The sequence below is a fragment of the Epinephelus lanceolatus genome, chromosome 9, assembly GCF_041903045.1.
Source record: "Epinephelus lanceolatus isolate andai-2023 chromosome 9, ASM4190304v1, whole genome shotgun sequence".
NCBI classification, from domain to species: domain Eukaryota; kingdom Metazoa; phylum Chordata; class Actinopteri; order Perciformes; family Serranidae; genus Epinephelus; species Epinephelus lanceolatus.
The window spans coordinates 7,128,285-7,148,932 of NC_135742.1; the positions used below are offsets into that span (position 1 = coordinate 7,128,285).

At 40.4% G+C, this 20,648-nt stretch overlaps 1 protein-coding gene across 10 annotated transcripts in view; it reads right to left on the reverse strand.

Annotated features, from left to right (window-relative positions):
* The window catches only part of slc39a14 (solute carrier family 39 member 14), a 41,123-nt gene extending 20,828 nt beyond the window's left edge, over positions 1 to 20,295 (reverse strand). For 2 of the 10 annotated variants that reach the window (XM_033619467.2, XM_033619468.2), the window contains exons 1-4: positions 20,068 to 20,295; positions 9,657 to 9,845; positions 6,377 to 6,725; positions 337 to 514 (exon numbers count right to left, since the gene is read on the reverse strand). In XM_033619467.2, the coding sequence (XP_033475358.1) occupies positions 337 to 514; positions 6,377 to 6,697 (499 nt within the window). In that variant the 5' untranslated portion in view covers positions 6,698 to 6,725; positions 9,657 to 9,845; positions 20,068 to 20,295. Of the gene's footprint in view, positions 1 to 336; positions 515 to 6,376; positions 6,726 to 9,656; positions 9,846 to 9,956; positions 10,072 to 10,526; positions 10,567 to 16,854; positions 18,682 to 20,067 lie in introns of those variants that run through there. The other 8 variants (XM_078170487.1, XM_078170486.1, XM_078170488.1 and 5 more) reach the window with 8 other exon arrangements.
* Between the last annotated feature and the right edge of the window lie 353 nt (positions 20,296 to 20,648).

Consider the following 20,648-nt stretch of genomic DNA (forward strand, 5'->3'; position numbering starts at 1 on the left):
GCCTGAAAACGGTTGATTTTTGAGTCTCATCTGAGTTAGGTTTCGTTCGTCTCCGCCCTGAGCCCCTCCTACCAGACGAGCACACGAGTATTTTATCCTACTTGGTTCTATTTCTCCCTCTCTGGGAGCCTCGGCTCTCCCTCACCGCGCAGCAGCCCTCCCCATCCCTCCCTCGCAGCCCCGCACATACTCCCGAGCCTCGCTCTCCACCACCAGACCTATCCTTTAAATACACAGAATTGAAATACAAGAATTTTCAAAAGTATTTTCAGTGCCAACAAGATAGACAAATAGGTAATATTTTACATTAATGATCAGCAGTAAGTCAGTGCTCACCTTCAGCATCTGAGGGCCTGGCGGAGGGGTCACTGCTCGACTCCTCCTCTTTTTGCGCCTTGCAGGTGCCAGCATCCAACTGCTGCAACATGGTGGGGCACAGCTCCCGTAGGCCCTGCCCATCCAGCCGGGACTGCTCGCTGATGCTGTAAATGGCCAGCGTGTCTGCAGGCAAACACTGGAAATGAAAACATAACAGTCAGTCAGTTGGCCAAAGAGGAGTTACTTTTATAGTTTAGAAAAATGAGTTAGCCAGGATGTATTCAGTGGTAGATCAGGGTGCATTTTAACCAGCCTCTAGGTAGGCAGGCTTGGATTTAGAAGTTTTAATCCAAACATATTTAGAGAATTGATTAATCATGCAAATAATTTCTCAAGCAAGAGCACGCAAAAATTGCCTGGTCCCAGTTTCTCAAATGTGAGAATTCACTGCCTCTCGCTGTCAGTTGAATATCTTTTGGTTTTTGACTGTTGGTTAGACAAAACAAAACACATGAACATGTCACCTTGGGCTTTAATAAACTAACTATAAATTGACTAGTTACATTCATGATCTCCTTGTTCCTAATTCCACTTCTCTACTACTCGGATTCTCAAATCTCTGCCTTTTATCCATCCCCGCTCCAACTGCAAAACAAAAGGCGATCCTACATTTGCTGTTTTAGCCCCAACCCTCTGGAGCAATCTTCCCCAATTCATCAGATTGGCTGAATATTTGGGCTGATTTTAGCATCTACAAAAAACCCATCTTTATAACTTAACTTTTCTAAAGAGCTTCTTCACGTGTTTTGATAGTTTCAGTTTTGTCTGTCTCTCATTGTGCCATTCCTTTTATTTTAATTCATTTTTACTTAATTTATCCATTCATTTCTATTTTTCATCTGTGTGTGCGTGAAGCACTTTCTAACTGCGAGTTTTAAAAAGTGAAATATAAGTAAAAGTTTTACTTATTTACTATTTTCTGACATTTCATTCATTCATACATTCATTTTCCATAACCGCTTCTCCTGTTGAAGGTCACAGGGATGTTGGAGCCTATCCCAGCTGACACTGGGCGAGAGGCAGGGTTCAACCTGGACAGGTCACCAGACTATCACAGGGCTGACACATAGAGGCAGACAACCATTCACACTCACATTCACACCTACGGACAATGTAGAGTCACCAATTAACCTGCATGTCTTTGGACTGTGGGAGTTGGAGTACCTGGAGAAAACCCACACTAACAGGGGAAGAACATACAAACTCCACAGAGAAGGGCTCCCCCACTCCAGGTTTGAACCAGAAATCCTCTTGCTGTGAAGCAACAATGCTAACCACTGCATCACCGTGCCACCCAATTTTCATTTCATTTATCAACTGTTAAAAAAAAACAATGAATCACTTAATAATGAGAAGAATCATTGTTACCGCCCTAAACCAACTAAGAGATAAATATAAAGTATGTTGTGCGCTTCAAGTGCCTAAATACAGTAATTAACAGGGTTCCCACACATTTTCATGGACAAAATTTCTTCTTTTCCATGACTTTTCAAGGACCTATAAATAAATTAAAAAATGTTCTTGCCTCACTTTCCTGGCATTTACCGCACAGATTCAATTCAAACATGATCTATTGTTAGCTAGCTGGCATGCATGAAGAGAGAGATGGGATGTGGGGAGAAAATGAAAAATATCTCTGACAAAACGTCACAGATTGACACATATTAGAGCTGCGTTACGTTGTAAGCTCCAGAAAATAAATTTGCAGTTATGTTACATAACATGGAAGGTTATCTACAAAAGATTATTCAAACAATTTCATTACATACAACAGTATTTGGCGAATTTCAAAAACTTTCAATGATTTTTATTAGTTTCTTGACTTTTCCAGGCTTGGAAAACATGATTGTAAAATTCCATGACTTTTCCAGGTTTTCCATGATCGTGGGAACCATGGATTAAGGTCTAGTCTGCTGCCATTAATTCAACGTATTTTTGAATAAAAATGTAAATTAACAAACAGTCTTCATTTTCTTTAATATTATTTCTAAATGTAGGGTGTTTGCCATAAGACTTGAAATTTAAATAAAACTGCAAATCATAGTGCATTAAAAATGTTTACTAACAATGTAGAACTGGACAAATACAGATGGAGGGGATGCCCAACAGCCACTGAAAGGAAGATAAGACATATACAGCAATGTCAGCTTCTGAAATCTCTCTCTCTCTGGGGTATCAAACCTCAAAAGTCACATTGAAAAGTCAAGAGAAACTGAATCCACAGTAAATATTTCATTGCTATATTGGGACACATGAGCCAGTTAGACTTTCATCTCCTGAGGACAAAAAGTGAAGCTGAATCAAAAACGAGTGGAGCTTTCCACAGCTGCAGAAAATGTATTAAATATTCTTTTAAATTATTATATAAACTATTCTCAGCATACACAATGAAACATTCATCGTGGCAGCCATTAATACTGGAATGCAACGTGTGCAGTTAAGAATGGCTGCTCCTGAACAGGTGATTAACAACATGCCAGTGACACATGACTGAATATTGGCCAACGATTGAAGTACTTTACTTTTGTTTATTGAGTCACACACCTGTACAAAACAGGCACTACCTGTTTGTGTCTTTATCTATTTATACGGGTAAAGAAAGCAACACACATTGGTACGTACAAAAAAACAAGATCCAGGGAGTCTCAAATTAATGCAGACAACTGTGGAAAAAAAAATCAAGGCACTGGGTTGTCTGCATTAATTTGAGACGTTCTTTTACCAGCCTCACCAAAGAGCACCTGCTGGATCAGCCATTAGTGCCAAGCAGCGTCTTTTTTTCCATTGCAACCACTCAATAGTGTGGATCTCCTCTAAAATCTGAACTACATGTGACCTCTATTTAATTTCTTTGAAGAGTTTGTAGCTTTGCCACCATTACTAAATCTATTCAAAAGCAGATCAGCAAGTGAGTCAATCATCCACGACACTAAGCATGGGAAATATGTTAAATATGTAAGCTATCTGGCACCGGTGGCTCCTGCTTCTTCCAGGCAGGACTAAAGCTGGATTTACTCTTCTGCTTCAGAGTGTTTGAGGGGACGCTGAGGCTCCACCGGAGGTACTGACACAGCTAACATGTACCTCCTCAAAAAAAATGTGAATACACATCATGGCTGTAGAGTGCCGACGCGGAAGTTAGCATCACCCTGGTTCCCTCGTCAAAAAGCTTCAGGGATTGCGCCACTGGATTTTGTATTATTGCAGAAATAAACACTGTGGCACACAATGGTTTATGACTCTCACACATTTTGTTCAGCAAGATAATCTTCACAAATAAACACCACTCATTTTTGAAGCCTAAATACAATCGTCAGAAGTTAAAAGCTAATGAAATAAAAGCTTAACAATTCACAGGTGGGGTTTTAACTGGCATATTTTAAGTCGTAGAACAAAACGTGAAAGTCTCTTGGGCTTGTGTTAACCACAGGCCTTTTTACAGGCATCTAACCAAAAATTCATTCCAAAAAAAACCTTGACTTAGAGACGAGGGACCCAGGAGTGCTAAAATGCTAACTCATTTCTGGGTTTTAAGACTCATTCCTGGAGCACTCTATACAGGAGATACCACATGTAAACCACGCCTACATGATTCTGTAGCTGGTGGAGATCGTCGATTATGAAGACAGCACATATTACACTACAAAGGATCAGTAGTCTTTGAAATGTTAAGAACTAATTTGAGATTTAATGATTTAGCAGAGGTGCTTTAGGGTGTTTTGTGTGTCTCCCTCTGTTTCTGGCTGTCAGCTCTAGCCTAATTGCTTGACCGCACCCTCCTGTCCTTACCCAACGTGGAGCAGGAATGGTGTGAAAGAGCCACTTTGTACTCCTGCTTGCTTTCATTGGTTTGGTTATCATCCATTGTTTACACATCATCACTTGTTAGCACATATAGTTTTCATAGTTCCAACACTCAACAGCTCGCTGACGACCAATCACACACACCCAGGACTTGAATTGTTTGAATCATCATAACTGACTGACAATTAGATAACACACAGTAACGGTTACTGTATGAACCTCCCTTGTTTGTTAAGGCCTAAAGAAGCCAGTTGTAACACTGGCAACACCCTTTTCCTGTGTGAAGAACCTTCCTATTAGCACTCTTCATCACACGCTACACCAACACAATGATAGAAGGTTGACACACTTAAGATATATCAAGCTCAAACAGCTCTACAGAGAAGTACAGATCCAGCTTAAATTACCCACACTACAGGTCTTCTAGGGTCCAACATTTAGCACCGATCTAAAATGGACAAATTCAAAACCAAGCCCGAACAAGACGTACATAAGAGCCCAGGATAATTGGATCTATTCCCGAAGGCAAAGGACTGAAAATACACTGGCAGCAGTATGAAGCACCATCAGTTAGCATGCAGCTATGGTTGAAAAGGGTAATTGTACTCATGCAATGATTATGACTGAATACGAGTCCATCTTGATCCACTAAAGTATAAGACATATTGACACACAGACACGTAATCCAAGACAAATAGAACAGCAACCTGTTGCACCAGCTCTGTGTACGTTCAAACTTTGCCAAACCTAGTTAAAACAAGGGCTGGTCGGTTGGTCGATATGATCTTGTTGAATTGAATTCTCATTGGTTAGACAATCGCTGGTGTTCTTTTCATAGGAGGTTGTGTGCACACCAAAGCATTTTTATATCTCTGACATGTGACATATGAACCTTCTAAGACCCTGAGGACATCTGGGACTGACCTATTGACCGTCCCAAGAGTCAGAACAAAACATGGTGAAGCAGTGTTTTGTTATCACGCAGCACAAACCTGGAAGAACCTCCCAGATGATGTCAGATAAGCCCCGACTCTGAACATTTTTAAGTCAAAGCTAAAAACACTAGTTTTTCACACTGTTTACTTCACCCTGTAATGACTGAAAGCTTATTTTTAAACTCAGTTTTAAATTGTTTTTAAAAAAAATATATAATCTTTGCACTACTTGTCTACACTTCTGCTATTTTTTTTAATTGTAACCCTTTATCTTTTTTCTCTTTACTCATTTCTATGTCGTTTATTATGTTTTATATTTTATTGCTCTGTAAAGCACTTTGAATTGCCCTTGTGTATGACATGTGCCGTACATATAAAGCTGCCTTGCCTTACCTTTGTACTATTTTATTACCTTATTTCATTACAAACTAACTAGCAGTTCCTGAGCCTCTAGTGTTGAATTTACAGCCTAAATTAAAAGAGAACTTTCACATAACGGGTGCAACCAGGTGCAGAATCCTGCCCAGACCTGGTGAGACTGAATGTAATTAAGACTGGGCCGACTACCGAACAGTTTCTAGTAATGAAGACCTCTAACTCATGATGGGACCATCTCAGTAGCAGATCAATTTCAGCAGTAATCATAAAAGAATCAAATAAAATGAAGCTATAAACTGTAAATCTGGTTTAATTTATGAAGCTACTTATCAGCAGCAAGATTCTGCACACACACATATATTAAACTATGTGGCAGCGCTGAAATAATTAGTGGATATATCGATACTCAACAGACAATCAAAAAAAAAGATAACTCATTGTTCGTTCCAGCCTCTCAAATATCAGCATGTGGTGCTTATTATTATTTTGGGGTTTTAACTCCTGGTCAGACATCAACTTGGACTCTGGGAAACTGTAACATGCATTTTTAGTACTGTCAAAATCCTTATAGTTTCTAAAAATCTGTACGGTATCTTCTATATTCAACACAGTACAGGAACAGCTGGCGAAAGCAACGCTTGAAGAAAGTCACAGTGCATCTATGCCAACGCTGAATAAGGTCTACAGTAAGTTGTTTTATTCTTATATAATGTTTCCTAATTAACACTTGGAGGCAAAAACATAACATTATAAAAAAATATATAAAATGTGGTTGCTTCAGATGCAGAGATTCAGTTTGCACTCATTATCTAGGCCACAGAGGGGCATCCTGTCAACTCAAAGTGCGAGCACAAGATAAAAAAAAACCCTTTTATTCTCACCTTGGAGCTGTTGGATTTGGGAGGTGAGGTCACTGTAGGTGTCTCAGTCGTACTGCTGCTGTCACTGTCACCTTCACCCTGACCCTGGCTGAGGAGGGCCAGCAGTGAGCGCAGCTGTGGCACCGTGATGGTGCTGTTGTCTCCATAGCGGGACAGCAAGTCCTGAAGCACCTGGGCAGGGGACTGTGTCTGACCTTCTCCCTGACATGTCACGCGGCCCAAGGGGCAGATGAGCACAGCCAGGGCCAGGACAAACATCAGGTGGGACTGGAGGAGGGTGATGGTCATAGCGGCACGGCCATGAGGGCGCCAGATAAGCATGGCTTCTTCACTGGCTGCAGGCGTTAATCTGTTGGGGGGGGGGCAGGAAGAGAATAAGAGGAGTACTTTGAAAACTACAACAAAAATAACATCATTCTCCAAACTACAAACTTAGATAGAAGCACTGGATGTAAATACTATTCTATAAAGAAAAAACTCCACAGATAGCTTTAACAAAAAAGCCAAACATTTCAACATAATATCATAGCATAAATAAAACATTAAAATCATGACTTAAAGGTCCAGTGTGTGGGATTTAGAAGGATATAGTGGCAGAAAAGGAATACAATTCCTTCATGGTTTCATTAGTGTATAATCACCTCAAAATAAGAATCAGTGTGCTTTCGGCACCTAGAATAAGCCGTTTATTTCTACACACCAGGGGTCCTCTTCTACAGAGTCCACCATGTTGTATCTACAGTAGCCCAGAACAGACAAACCAAACACTGGCTGTTGATAGGGCCATTCGCATTTTCACATCGGCCATCGTAGCTCTTCTACATGCTTGACACATGGGAGAAATGGTGCAACCTCACCACTAGATGCTACTAAACTCTACACAGTAGACCTTTAAAAGACACGCTTGCAGAATTTTCCTAAAACACAATGATTAGACTTTATTTTGTTCTCATTTTACTCTGTTTAGTATGTTCCTGCACAGGGCACAGGTGTGGCTAGGAATTCATAAACAGGTTGTGACCAGTGCCAGACCATTTGCAGCACGGATCTAAGGGGAAGCTACAAAAATCAGACACCATGCTGAAAAAATGCAAATGTCGCAAGGCCAAATGCCAAGCAGACAAAGCTTGTTTCAAAATGATGGAATCCGGACATGGTCTTCACTTTCACTGGCGATACTGTTACAACCAGTAGCCGACAATTCCTGCATAGTATACCTTTCAAATCAAGCAACATCTGATCAATAAGACACAAAACAGAATTTGAAGAATAATTCTGTACCCATTTTTGGCACTCAACAGTTTTGAATACTAAACACAATAACTGTGGGTCAGTACTCAAAAGAGCACTGACACCTGACCCAAGAGGGGACTGAATTTATTTTGAACAGTGCAGCTTTAGATATGTGAATATCCAATTGTTCAGAAGGTAAGGGGCCAATCCTGACTGCAAATTAACACCCAAACTCTACCCAAAGGCCCACTGTTCGCCAGCACAAAGCACACTGAGGGAGGAGGAAACCAGTGGGACAAACACAGCTGCCAATTACGCACAATTACAGACAATTATAGCTCACATTCACCAGACAACATATGTAATAACCAGCAATGCAATACAGTAACACTCTCTAAACTAAAACCAGACATGCAGGTTTAGTCATAATATCTGTGTGGATAGTATGGATTCTTAGCCAATTGTCCCATTGAGTTTTTTCCCTCATCACTTAAATTGTACCCAGTTTTACACACACAAGAATTACAAAAAAATTCTATTTTGAATTAGCTATGTGGGGGAAAATAGTATGCAAGTATTTCGTCTATGAACAGGGTTCCTGCAGATCCTCAAAAAGTCACTGAACTGTTTAATCTAAAAAATAAGGCCTTAAGGCAACCTCCTGCATTTTATGTAGCCTTGATTCAGTATACCATGCATCTCTACGTTTTATTATAAATGCAAAGTCACTTACTCATCACTGCATTCTTTATGATTTGGTGGGTTGGACGTCATTGACCATTCGCAGACAACAGCACTGGTATATTTTCATCTATAAAGCAATATTGGGCAAACTTTAGGCCTCCCTCTGCACCCTTCTGTGTGTCAGCTCTGGTAATTACCAGCAACACTACTTCAGGTGCTTGCTTTTTGATGTACCTGGGTTTTAACAGATCTTGGGAAAACTGCATTCTCCTACTCTGCACCTTGGACATGAAACAATCTTTAAAAAGGTCTAAAATTAGACACACACTTATATCTATGGATGAAGTCATGGGCATCATAAAGAATGTGGTGACAGAGGCATGTGCTCGTTTTTCTTGAGAGACCACTATGTTTGAATAGTTGTTGTTTTATTGTGGATTTTTGTATTATACGTTGTATTCGTTGCATTCTAAATGTGTTTTAATCGGCTGCTACCTCAGCCAGGTCTCTCTTGTAAAAGAGATTTTCAATCTCAAGGGAACTTCCTGGTTAAATAAAGGTTAAATAAATAAAATAATTAGTATTAAAGTGTCATAAATCAATCTTTCAAAAGTCTTCAAATGCAAAGACATGGGAAATAGGATTTTCTAATTTTTTTCTGATGTTGCATTAAGAAAAATCCCAAAATAATTGGTGACAACTGTTTTATTTTAAATAATTTACTGAATGCCTCTCAAATTAACGTCACTCAGATCAGAAAAGTGGAACCAACAAAACGCATATTTTGTTTCTGGCCGGATGCTCAGAGCAGAGGATCCACTGCCTGTTAGCTAGCTGTCACTGTACCCTGGATGACATCGGGAAGGTGTAAATTCAATAAAAATTGGCTATATAACCAAGAATTTCACCGCATGGCTAAAACCAGTACAAGGCATTGTATTCAAGGCATATTGTATTGAATGCAAAAAGTTTTTCAAACACTTAATGGCAGTGGACTCTCACATGCAGAGTGAGAACACAAAATTGTCAAGAAAACTCAGCAACAATCACCAAGTATGTCCCAAAAAAGTCGTGTTTTATGTTATAATGAACACTTTATTTAATTCTGAGTAGGATTAAAAAAGTCTTAATAAGTCCTTCTTGCCTCAAGCTGAAAGAACCCTGTTCATAGTGCATCCACTTTTTCCATCCCTGATACAAACTTTCACATACACACACAACACACACAGGGCAAACTGTAAAGTTCCCGTCCCGTGAGCTCAACACACAGAGCACTGATTCATTTCAATGCACCCTGCAGGTCCACATGCAAACCTGGGCTGAATAAACAGACCCATTCATTTCTGTGCGAAGAAACACTCACCTCTTCCTACAGAGTCTCTAATGATAGCTGGTGCGTAAAGCGCTTCAGTCAGTCTGTCTGCCCCAAGGCTCTGGGCGTGCTGAATAATGCCCACAGGTTACCTGGGAGTAGAGATGGAGTCGGGGGAATAGCGAGTGGTGAGGAAGAAATGCCCGAACAGAGCAGCGAGCTCCTCAGGAGTGCAGTGGACTGTGGAAAGGAGAGAGACAGATAAAACAAAGGTTACGACTCACCGGTGAGGAAGAAAGAAATAGGAAAGGATGGAGGAAAAGAAAAGAGGCAGTGGAGAAGAAAAGAAACCTGAAATGGCAGCTGCCAGCTTAAATGTTCTGTGCTCGCTCTACCCATCGACTTGCCTTCTTCAAATTCCAGTCTAACTCTCAGGCCACGAAGTCTAGCACCGTGCCAAACCCACATCACTCCTCTTCTATACTGAGCATTGCATTCATATTCAGATGCTGTACATAAAGAGAAGGCCGTTTAGTTTGCTACCAGAGGAATCTGATGGGGAATTACTGCAGCTGCAAACATCTAGTTCAGCTGCAGGCTGCCAGCCAATCAAGTTTCTGTCACCGAGGGCTTGGAAACTCCAGAAAACTTGCTTATGAAAGGCAGGAGAGTCGAAATACATGAAACTCCCCTCTCTTTATATATACTGCAGACATCCCCTTGAGCAAAGTGCTACACACCCCAACTGATCAGTGGCCAACAATACACATCTGTGTCTGCTGGACAGCTGTGTGGAAATGTGACACATTATGAATGTAAAGCAGAACATTTATGAAAGAGTCGACTCCTCTCAAGATAAAATACAACTTTCAAAAGGTCAGTCTGTCAGCTGTCCCTTTCTTCTAATCTGCGTTCACTCACCAACTTTCTCCTCTCGGAGCTGAGGAGGCAAAGAAAAGAGTCTCCTCTTCAATAAGTCACCCTCTCCCCAATGAATTGTATCCTCTCTCCCAAATCTTCCCCCTGTGCTTGCTCTAATGAGGCCTTATTCTGAAGCACGGGGGAAAACAGGGTACAGGAAATAAGAAAAAAAAATCCTGTTTAAAGTCTCTTAAGCTCCAATTTTTCATTTCTCTCCCCTCCCTCTTACACAATCCTTGTAAAAGTTGCAAGAGCTCTGAACCTTGCTCTCCTTACTGCTGGCTGCTATTGTTAGTGAATAACAGGTTGAAGCCAGGAGTGGATAATGGTGCTGTAACAGCTGGCTGATTGACAGAAGCAATTACGACTATTTGTTGATTTTTTACAGACTGAATGATTAATCAAATAATTATCATTCATTACCGATTCATTTTACAAAGGTAAGAGAAGAGAATTCCTGCACACTGTCTTATCACTCGCATCCATCCATCCATTTTCAGCCACTTATCCGGGGCCTGGTTGCAGGGGCACCAGGCCAGGCAAAGCACCCCAGACGTCCCTCTCCCCAGCAACACTTTCCAGCTACTCCTGGAGGACCCCAAGGCGTTTCCAGGCCAGATGAGCTATGTAATCCCTCCAGCATGTTCTGGGTCTGCCCTGGGGCATCCTACAGAAACACCTCCAGCTGGAAACACCCAGGAGGATCCTGATCAGATGCCCGAACAACCTCAACTGACCCCTTTCAATGTGAAGGACCAGTTAACAATAATTAACTTCATTTAAATAACACACAACATTTTGATCCTTGGACCTTCATCAGGCCTAAGGACTAAGGAGGATGGAAACACTGTGTATTTAACTGCACATAATAAGACAGAGTTACTGAAGGTGTGCATGAGCCTCCGCATTCTAGATTAATTATATTTGAATGAATCTGCACTAAACCTATTGTAACAGCAGCCCTTGTGCACAATACAGATAAAATCCTCCATTACAGTTGTATCAGTACAAGGTTCCTTTAAGGTACCGACTAAAATGACCTAGTACCAAGTAGGGTGGGGGGTGAGGAATCAATACAAAATAGTGTCGCCATATTTTTGCATGGCAAAAATATCAATGCCACTTTTTCAGAAAATACCAGATGAGAAAGTCTGTTTTTGGCTAATTTATGAACTTCAATACCTGAAAATTCAATTTAACCTCATCATATTGATGCAAAAGTTCTGAAAACGCAATATAACTTGAATCCAGTTCTTCCCAATGATCTGCAACATTCCCAGCAAATGTTTGACACAACCAGAGATATTAAAGGCATAGCTGAATTAAACTGAGGGAGTTGATAACCCTGGCCATAATAAAGACAAGTTCTACAGTGGTAATGATATGGTATATACCACTAATTTTATGCTACTACCTTGTCCAGAAGCCCACACATCAATGGGACACACCTGGTTAAATCAAGGCTAAACAAAAAGAGAAGATAAAGCTGTATTATCTAAAGGCAGGTAAGGAGTTTTCTTGAAGCTTTCTCTGGTGGTGTTGCTGCTATAACCTTCACTGGTCAAGAGTTTCATAGGTGGATAAACGTTCAACAATAAGCTCTGCTCCTATGCCTCTAACAGCCTGCAGCCACAGGTAAAGTGATATCGCTCTCCTCTTCCACATTTATTTTTCATTAGGAGAGAGAGGAGAGGCAAGGTGTGTGGAGAAATGTTTTGGAGTGACTAAACGCAGCAGCTTGGATAAACACATGTCTTCTTAATTTGTTTACATGGTGTACTACTGTGTTCCAATCTAACATGCAGATACACACACGGGTTAAAGGTAGAATACATGTGGGAAAATATGCACTACATTATTTTCATGACATTTAAACAATGGCTGTTAACAAGCAAGGTAAATGCGATATAGGAGTGGAAACAATTTGCATTGGGAAATAACAGGGTTTATGGGAAATGTGGTCTTCAGTTTGGGAAACAAAAGTACTTACGATACCAGTGGGAACACAGAGAATCCATTATTACATCAATGTACCACAAGTAATCTGCCACTGATGTGTCACTGTTTGGGTTTGCTAATCCATTACTAAGTAAATAGATCAATTATGTGTCGCTCCATTAGTTAAATATGTTGTAGCATCCTTTCTTGATTCAGCCAGGAGATGGTAGAGAGATGGTGATCAAGGTAATGATTGCTGCTGTTACTGGTACTATTCCTGGTGCCACTATGTAGTACAACTCAGCTTTCATACTGTCATGGTCATTCACTGCCCTCCTCGCACTTCCTTCTTGCGTATAAACACTCTTATTATTCTTATTCTTATTATTTTTTCCCCCGTTTGGTGTCATGTTTTTCTTTTCATATTCTCATGTCACACTTTTGTCACATGTAAATAAAATTGAAAGAGATAAAAGAGATCATCAGCCAATTTTAGCCTGTCTTATTCATAAATATATAATCATTTCATATCATCATTTAGCTGTAACAAATGTTGACCAACAGATCATCGGTTTTATGCTCTGACAACTGTCATTTATATTTTCAGATTCTTCATTAAAAAATACATTACATGGTATCAACTGTAATATGGCTGCCATATTTTTTTGGGGGGGTGGGGAAATGTGCCACACTAAGACCATCACATTTAGATCATTTATTCAAAATGTAATAAACAACAGCAACTTATTTCACCAGTCAATAAGAAACCAGGAGAAGAGCCACTAGATGGAAACAGAGCACTTCACAGCAACAGCTTGAGTTTCATCACCTGCAAAAGGCCACTCTGACTTCACTTTAGCAAATAAACTACAGTTTTCCTGTCAACAACACGTCACTCAATTACGTAACTCCAGTACAGGAAAGGCAAAATGTTGCCACACTGCTGACTTAAGGGAAGAACTTTGGATTTTCCAAGTTTCTCCACAGTCTCTGACTCAGGCAGTGGCCGTGGGGTCATCTGCTTTTGATGATCGAAATCAAAAGCTCATTTTGACTAACTGTCGTTTCAGAATCGAAATCGTGACACCCCGTTACTCCATACCGGAACTCACGTTACAAGAAAGGCAAAAATGTTGCCTCACTGCGGACTTCAGGGAAAAACTTGGGATTTTCCAAGTCTGTTTTTCCATAATCTCTGACTCAGACAGGGGCCATGGTGTCATCTGCAAGAAAATCAAGACCTCTGAAACTCTCATACAATAATATCATCCTCAAACATACAGCATCGGCTGTGCTCTGTCTGTCATATAGCAAGATAACCAGTGTGGAATAGCTGTTGAAGTGCTGCCTGTCACCCTGCTTCCTCCCCAGGACTTGGTATGAACCTTAAATACACACATGCACTCATGCTCCTAAATAAGACCTCATTTTGCTCTGGAGAGTGCACACGTCTAAACAGCGAAGCTACAATAAACAGTGAAGGAGCAGAATCCTTCTTTACTGGCAGACCTTCGCCTCGGTCTCAATGTGGCTACGGTCCAATTAAAACAATGTAGGTACTGCTTTTAAATGTCAGCATGTAAGGTCATACCGATGTCACCACACACTCAGACGCACATGCAGTTAGAGTCCAAGGCCTATTTGTAGCCGTGGAGATAAAGGGTGGTGGTAAGAGACAGGCAGTCTGCAGCACGGATGTTAGTCCTTCACCACGATGTTAAATATGAGTTTCAAAAGGGAGCCAAGAGCAGAGAAGACAAGAAGGAAGAGCAGGACAGGAAAATGTTTAGTCACAGTCTGCTGGACTCCAATCCCAAGGGCATGCAGCTGATTCCAGTCTGCCCAGTATTTCCAATTGTTCTCTGTTCTTAGAAAGTCACCTGTGTACCCTGCTTCTTGTTTATCTTCCATCTAATGACGTTTCTGTCAGATTAGAAACCACAAATAAATCAGCACAGAGAGGTAACTTCCAGTCAAGCCATGAGCAAACGTACTAAATCAAGAAAACACACACAAATTACTTTGTTTTTTTCAACAATGTCACCGGAAAATCTTGGGCAACAGGGAGTGAGTAAATCCACATGTTGTGATTAGGCTTAATCAGGCCAAACCAAACAGTGTTATCAGCACTTATGTCACATCTCACACGCACACACAGTACTTCAGACCCACATAAACACACCTCAATGAGAAATTTCCATTGTCATCATCAATTTCACCACCTGACTGAGCAGAAATCAAATCTCTGATGGGTCACGAGTCTAACAGGAGCTCAGGCAGGAGACGCTGCCAGCTCAAACTTTTTTCCACCAACCAGCCTATGAGCGATATCCGAGCACAGAATGACACATGAGGGACTGCTTACCCATTTTGCCAGAATTTATGTAACCACAGCCCATCACCACTCCAAACCCACACACCTTTTAAATAAATTAGTGAGTAATTAAGGTGCTGGTAAGCTGAACAACACTCTCTAAAGCACCTTGGAAAAGTGTTTTTATTAGAGTTGTTAATCAGTTGCACGTAGTTCTGCAAAAGGAACAACAAACTCAATCTAGGCAAAGTTATGACTGATAAAAGTGCTGATGGAAACTCTTCTGACACTGCAGTTGTCTGCTGGATCATGACTCAGCTTTTATCTGTCTTAAAATATTTCCAACAGAAGCCATCCTCATTTATTTTCTATCCTGCAGCAACAACAATAAGTAAAGGGTTTCTCAGTCTTATAAATGTAATCCATCAAACTACTGTGCACTTGTCTGGTGGTAGGTGACGGGGATACAGTGCTTTTACAGACAGCTATACATCTAAACTCAACTTGCTTTTGGTTGGGATCTTGATTTAACTGCCCTGTCATGTAATAAACTAGAACAAATTCTGAGGCAACAACAACTGGATGAAAAACTAGATTTGGTAAGAATATCTGTGTTGATACGACACATCATATTTGTTATGATGGTATTTAAGTTTGCACAACAATTTCTGTATATTTTGAATAGTGTATGGTAGTGAACTATACTAAGGTTATGTTTATATTTACCTTATTTATGTACTAAAAGAGATTGTGGACAACTTCGTGCATAAAGGACGACGTAAAGCTTGTATTGGTTTGGATCGTAATAAGTTTTTGACCATGTTATGCAGTGTTGAAGTATAATGACGCGTACTACATGAGAATATATAGAAACAGGACATCGAGACGGCAGTGGACCGCACTAGGTGTAATTTTGGGAGGACTTGGCCTGCCACTTGTTTCCTTTTTTTCATTCTCAATAAACCTCGTTCAGCTTTTTCCCAGCCTTGTGAGTACTGTGGATCTCCAGAAAAGGAACAGAAACACAAGTCAAAATCTCGACACTTAACAAACTAAGTGTCCTCTACACTAGACACTGCTGTACTGTCACGCCACACACTGTATCAATATTCTTCTGTAATCCAAGACTTAAAATGCACACTAAACCTTGTTCAGATACCTTTAGCACTGTAATCAACACCGTGTAGCCTGTATCAAAGCTGTGCATCTCAAACAGCTCTGCTGGTATTCAAATACACGTAATTTAATGCAGTCCAGTGATTCTGTTAATCCCATTTTGCTGCGATAAAAACAAAGACTGGCACGAGAAAAATCAAAGTTCAGACTTATCAGATAAATACAAGTTTTTCCTTTGTGGGCAAAATTTGCAATTAAATACCACAACACAATTTCATTTATAAAAATACTCAGCAATGAAAACCACTGAGAACGCCAGCCATATGGAACTCTGGCTTCTGGATTATGATAAAACAGCAACTTAATTTTTTTTCAATATCATGAAATAGGTTTTTTTCTCGATTTACTGAATAATCATTCAGTTTTTAAAATAGAGAACAGTGACAAATGCCTCTCATTAGCTCAAAGAGTCCATGGTGACAGGTCTAGTTTTCCAAAAAACTCAAAAATATTCAGTTTACCCTACAACTCCTGCATACCCTGTTCTCAGACATTAAAAAAAAAAAATACTTCAGCCAAGTACCCCCTGACCGATACAAAACATTTTTGGTAGACAAAGAAGCTTATATAAAACGGTATATTACAGCAATGCGCAATCAGTGTGTGATTTACTCAACAACAACCTTGTAACTAACTCAGAATCCATCGCTAAATTCATGTCAAACCATTTTTTGTCATCATGCAATTACACTAAGATGGCATTGCAGTTGCATTGAACTGTGTCTTTGTGATGACTTGCACCTACGATTTTGTGATATTACCATTTTAGGAATTATGCATGACTGATATTCTTTAAATTGACGATTAAAACAATCTCTAATACATCCTGCAGTACTCCAAAGTACCCCTATGGGTGCACGTACCCCCATTTAAGAAACACCAGCATAAAGCATACCCTACCTTTAATGAATGGAGACTCACAAAAGTAACATCCAATCTTGCTTAGTTTCTCCCGAAATCAAAGCGGTCTGTTCCTCAAAGCAGACCCTGGCTTGTCCTCTCACATCTGCACACTCACCTGTCACTTTATATACCACTGGGGCGAAGGGCAGGTTAAGCTGTGCATCGACTCATCAACCTTTACCCAAGGCCCATAATTATTGTTTCGCGCAGCCCTCAGGCTGATATCATCAAGCAAGACTGTCATTAGATGAGAGAAAGATGGCTGTGGGCACCCTGCTGGTTCACTGAACTCACTGTCCATGTGCTCCACTCATCCTGAGAGTATACAACAAAGCACCATTCACCATACAATTAAAGGGTTTGGACAAGACTTGGTCTGGCTCAACCCCCTACTTTTACCCAGAGGCCAGCTTAGAGGTCAGATATCAGGAAGCAGAAAGCCACAGAGCACATGTATTTAAGTCCCGCTGCTGAGCACAACTGCTTGTCTTAGTTTTTTTTTTTTTTTTTTTTACACTTTCTCCTCACTACATTTCAAGAGGGAATGTTCATTTTATTTCACTAGCTCCAGTTATCTGACAGCTGCGGTTGTAGTTTCTTTTCCTTTATAGTATTGCTCAGGGTTCACACACATTTCCAATGAACTTTGTTGGCTTTAAACAGTGTTGGAAATTAGCACCAGCCACCAGCCAAATGTTGGTAAAATATGCAAGTGGCTGTGAGATCTGCTTCACTCACCAGCCAAAAAAACAATGGTTATCTCTTGAGTGGCTGGCTAATTTTGGAGTCCAACAGCCATAGTGGCAGGTTGACAAAAAAGTTCATTTCCTTGGCTTTAAACCAATTCCATGACATAAATGTATAAATGGATAAATAAATAAATAAATAAATGGACAAATTCTGCACATACATAAAAAATAAGAGAAATGTGCTGAGTGAAAATCAACCACGATCTTTCCAAAGTAAAAAATACTCCTTGTATTATTACAAAAGTTAATGACAGTTAAGTGTGATGACTGTTATGTCCACTCTTACACTGCATGATGATAAAACATACATAGATGAATGGTTTGAAATTAATATTAAATCAAACTGTTTTTCATATTTTTCCAAAACCAAATGTGAAAAAGTGTAAAAGTTCCGGAACTTTTACAGGGGCTAAAGTTTACTTGGTGCTGACTGGATGTACTCAAGGCGGGATGTGACGTCAACAGAAAGCAACAAAATAGCCGGCATTTTTAAAACTCAGCAGACGAGGGTTAGCTCGTTCATAGCTTCCACCACCATGTAAACGAAGAGACATGCCAGAAACCCAGCAACCACCTCAGCTCCTTCCATGTTGATTATCGTCTTTCTTATGTCTGTTTTCTTCTTCTTACATCTGCTTCGTACTTCTGCTTCTTATTCTTTGTTGTTGTTGTTCTTTGTTTGTTTCTTTGCCGCGTCGCACCGGTCAAAATGGTCGCGCAACGATTACGTCACATCCAGAGCCCGGTAACTTTACAGGAACCTTCCTCCTACTCCGCCCTCTCAGTGGAGACACGGCGGTTGAGAGGGCCGAGCAAGAGGACATTCCTATAAAGTTCCTGGCCCCCAAATAGTACCAGGAACTTCTTCAGTGGAAACGGGCTATAGACTGTTTATCTAGAGCCAGTGTTTGGTTTGTCTGTTCTGGGATACTGTAGAACAACACGGCGATCTCTGTGGAAGAGGACCCGCTTCATATGCCGATATAAACAGCTCATTCTAAGGTGACGGAAACACAATTCTTAGTGTCATACCATTATATACTTGAGAAAACAAACTCACAAATTCACACTCCCACAACATCTCAAGACTTTCATTTTAATAACAAAAACTTTGGTCCAAAAAAAACCATATTACTCAACTGGAAAGACAAAAAAAAAATTAGCAATAAACCATTGGCTAAATCTGTTGACGGACTACGAAAACTTAGGAAAGCTCACAGCAACCCTACAAGACAACCTGACCCCATTCCATAACACTTAATCTCCATTTCTGCAGCTCATTCAGAGCTGATTCCTCTTTATACTGTTTTACTTGCTCACTTCATCCTCCCAGTACCAATATGACAGCTGAAGTTTGTTTCGTGTTGTGTCATAATGTCTCTCTTCTTTGTTCTGTAAATATGTCTGATGTGCACAGGTGGTAAAAAATAATAAAAAGAGTTTTCCAAAAAAAGAAAGCAAACTTACTGTATCATATTCCACTTCTGCCAACATATCCTCTTTCTACTACGACTTCTACTCCACTTTATCTCAGAGGCAGATGTACTTTTTATGCCACTATATTTGTCTGACATCTTTTTTTTCAGACAACAATTTTCCATACTCTTCCTCTCCACTGAAAATCATACATCTCCTGATTTGGTGATGCTGCATGTTTGTGATAAATTCTGACTTCTTAAGCTAAATAAACTTTTGAAAATCCTCTTGCATCAGCTGGAAAAAGCATCACCACAAAGCTGTTTCTGTCACCATGAAAAGCTGACTTCTTAGAGATTTGTAGCTCTCACAGGACAGCAATGCTACAAACACATGATGATCTTATAGAATATGATGCATTGCTGTAGATTAAACTGCCCAACAGTGTATAAAGAGTTTAAATGAGCACAATCTTGAATATCTACAGCTGTAAAATGCAATACACACATTAATACAACAGTAATAGCACTCCAAACACACCATGGTGGCAACCTCTGACTGCACATTGAGTACTTTTACTTTTTTTTTTTTTTTACTATTTAACTTAAGGTTTTGAATACAGGACTTCTTCCACTACTAGAAACAGATGATTTTGAGGGAGAACCAGCCCTCATCTAGTCATACGATGAGGGTTACCCACTGGCAGGTTTCCTACGTTTCTCCTACACCCCCACATGTCTGCACACACTTTCCATCGCTCTGCTCATGATAATTATTCTCACAAATACGAAACGAAACCACCGACTGATGGAGAAGATCACACAATGAGCCACAAAGCATTTACTCCTAACTTGATGTAGCTACATGATGTTAGCTTCTACAGCAAGTCCTGACTCAACCACGCGTCAGTGTTACCGTGAACGAGAAACGTGTAATGAGCAAATAAACACCTTCACGGTTAATTATGAGCCGGTCTCGGTTGGCTAGCTACGGTACAGCCAGGGGATATTAGCCGGCTTTTGATTAGCCGTGACAATTAGCTTACCTGGTGATGCTGTTGGGGGCAGAAAATCAGGCTTGACGTCAACTCCTCTCTAACGGCAGCGTCCTTCTAGCTCCGACACACCGGATGTGTCACTCTCACACACTCTCACGGGCAGATAAAATGTCAGCAGGATGTCTCCGGTACGTTCACAGGCGGACGGGAGTACGTTTTTTTTTCCTCGTCCTCCCATTCAAACACACAGCAGCAGCGCGTGGAGGATGTGGTGGGGTCATTCTCAGTGGTGACGTCGACGGTTCGCTCTCTGGGTTTTCAAAATGGCGGTGTCTCCCTCTTGTGGCCGCAGCCGGTACTTCAAGACTGCTCATTTAAAACACTGATATGTGGACACAGGCCCGAACATGAACTGCTCTTTATCTGATGATACTACATCATTGTTTCTCCTTTATTTTCAGCAGTGTTATTTGCGAACTGTGGATTTGTTTTTAATTGTTTTCCTGCTACATACAGTACAGGCCAAAAGTTTGGACACACCTTCTCATTTAATGCGTTTTCTTTATTTTCATGACTATTTACATTGTAGATTCTCACTGAAGGCATCAAAACTATGAATGAACACGTGG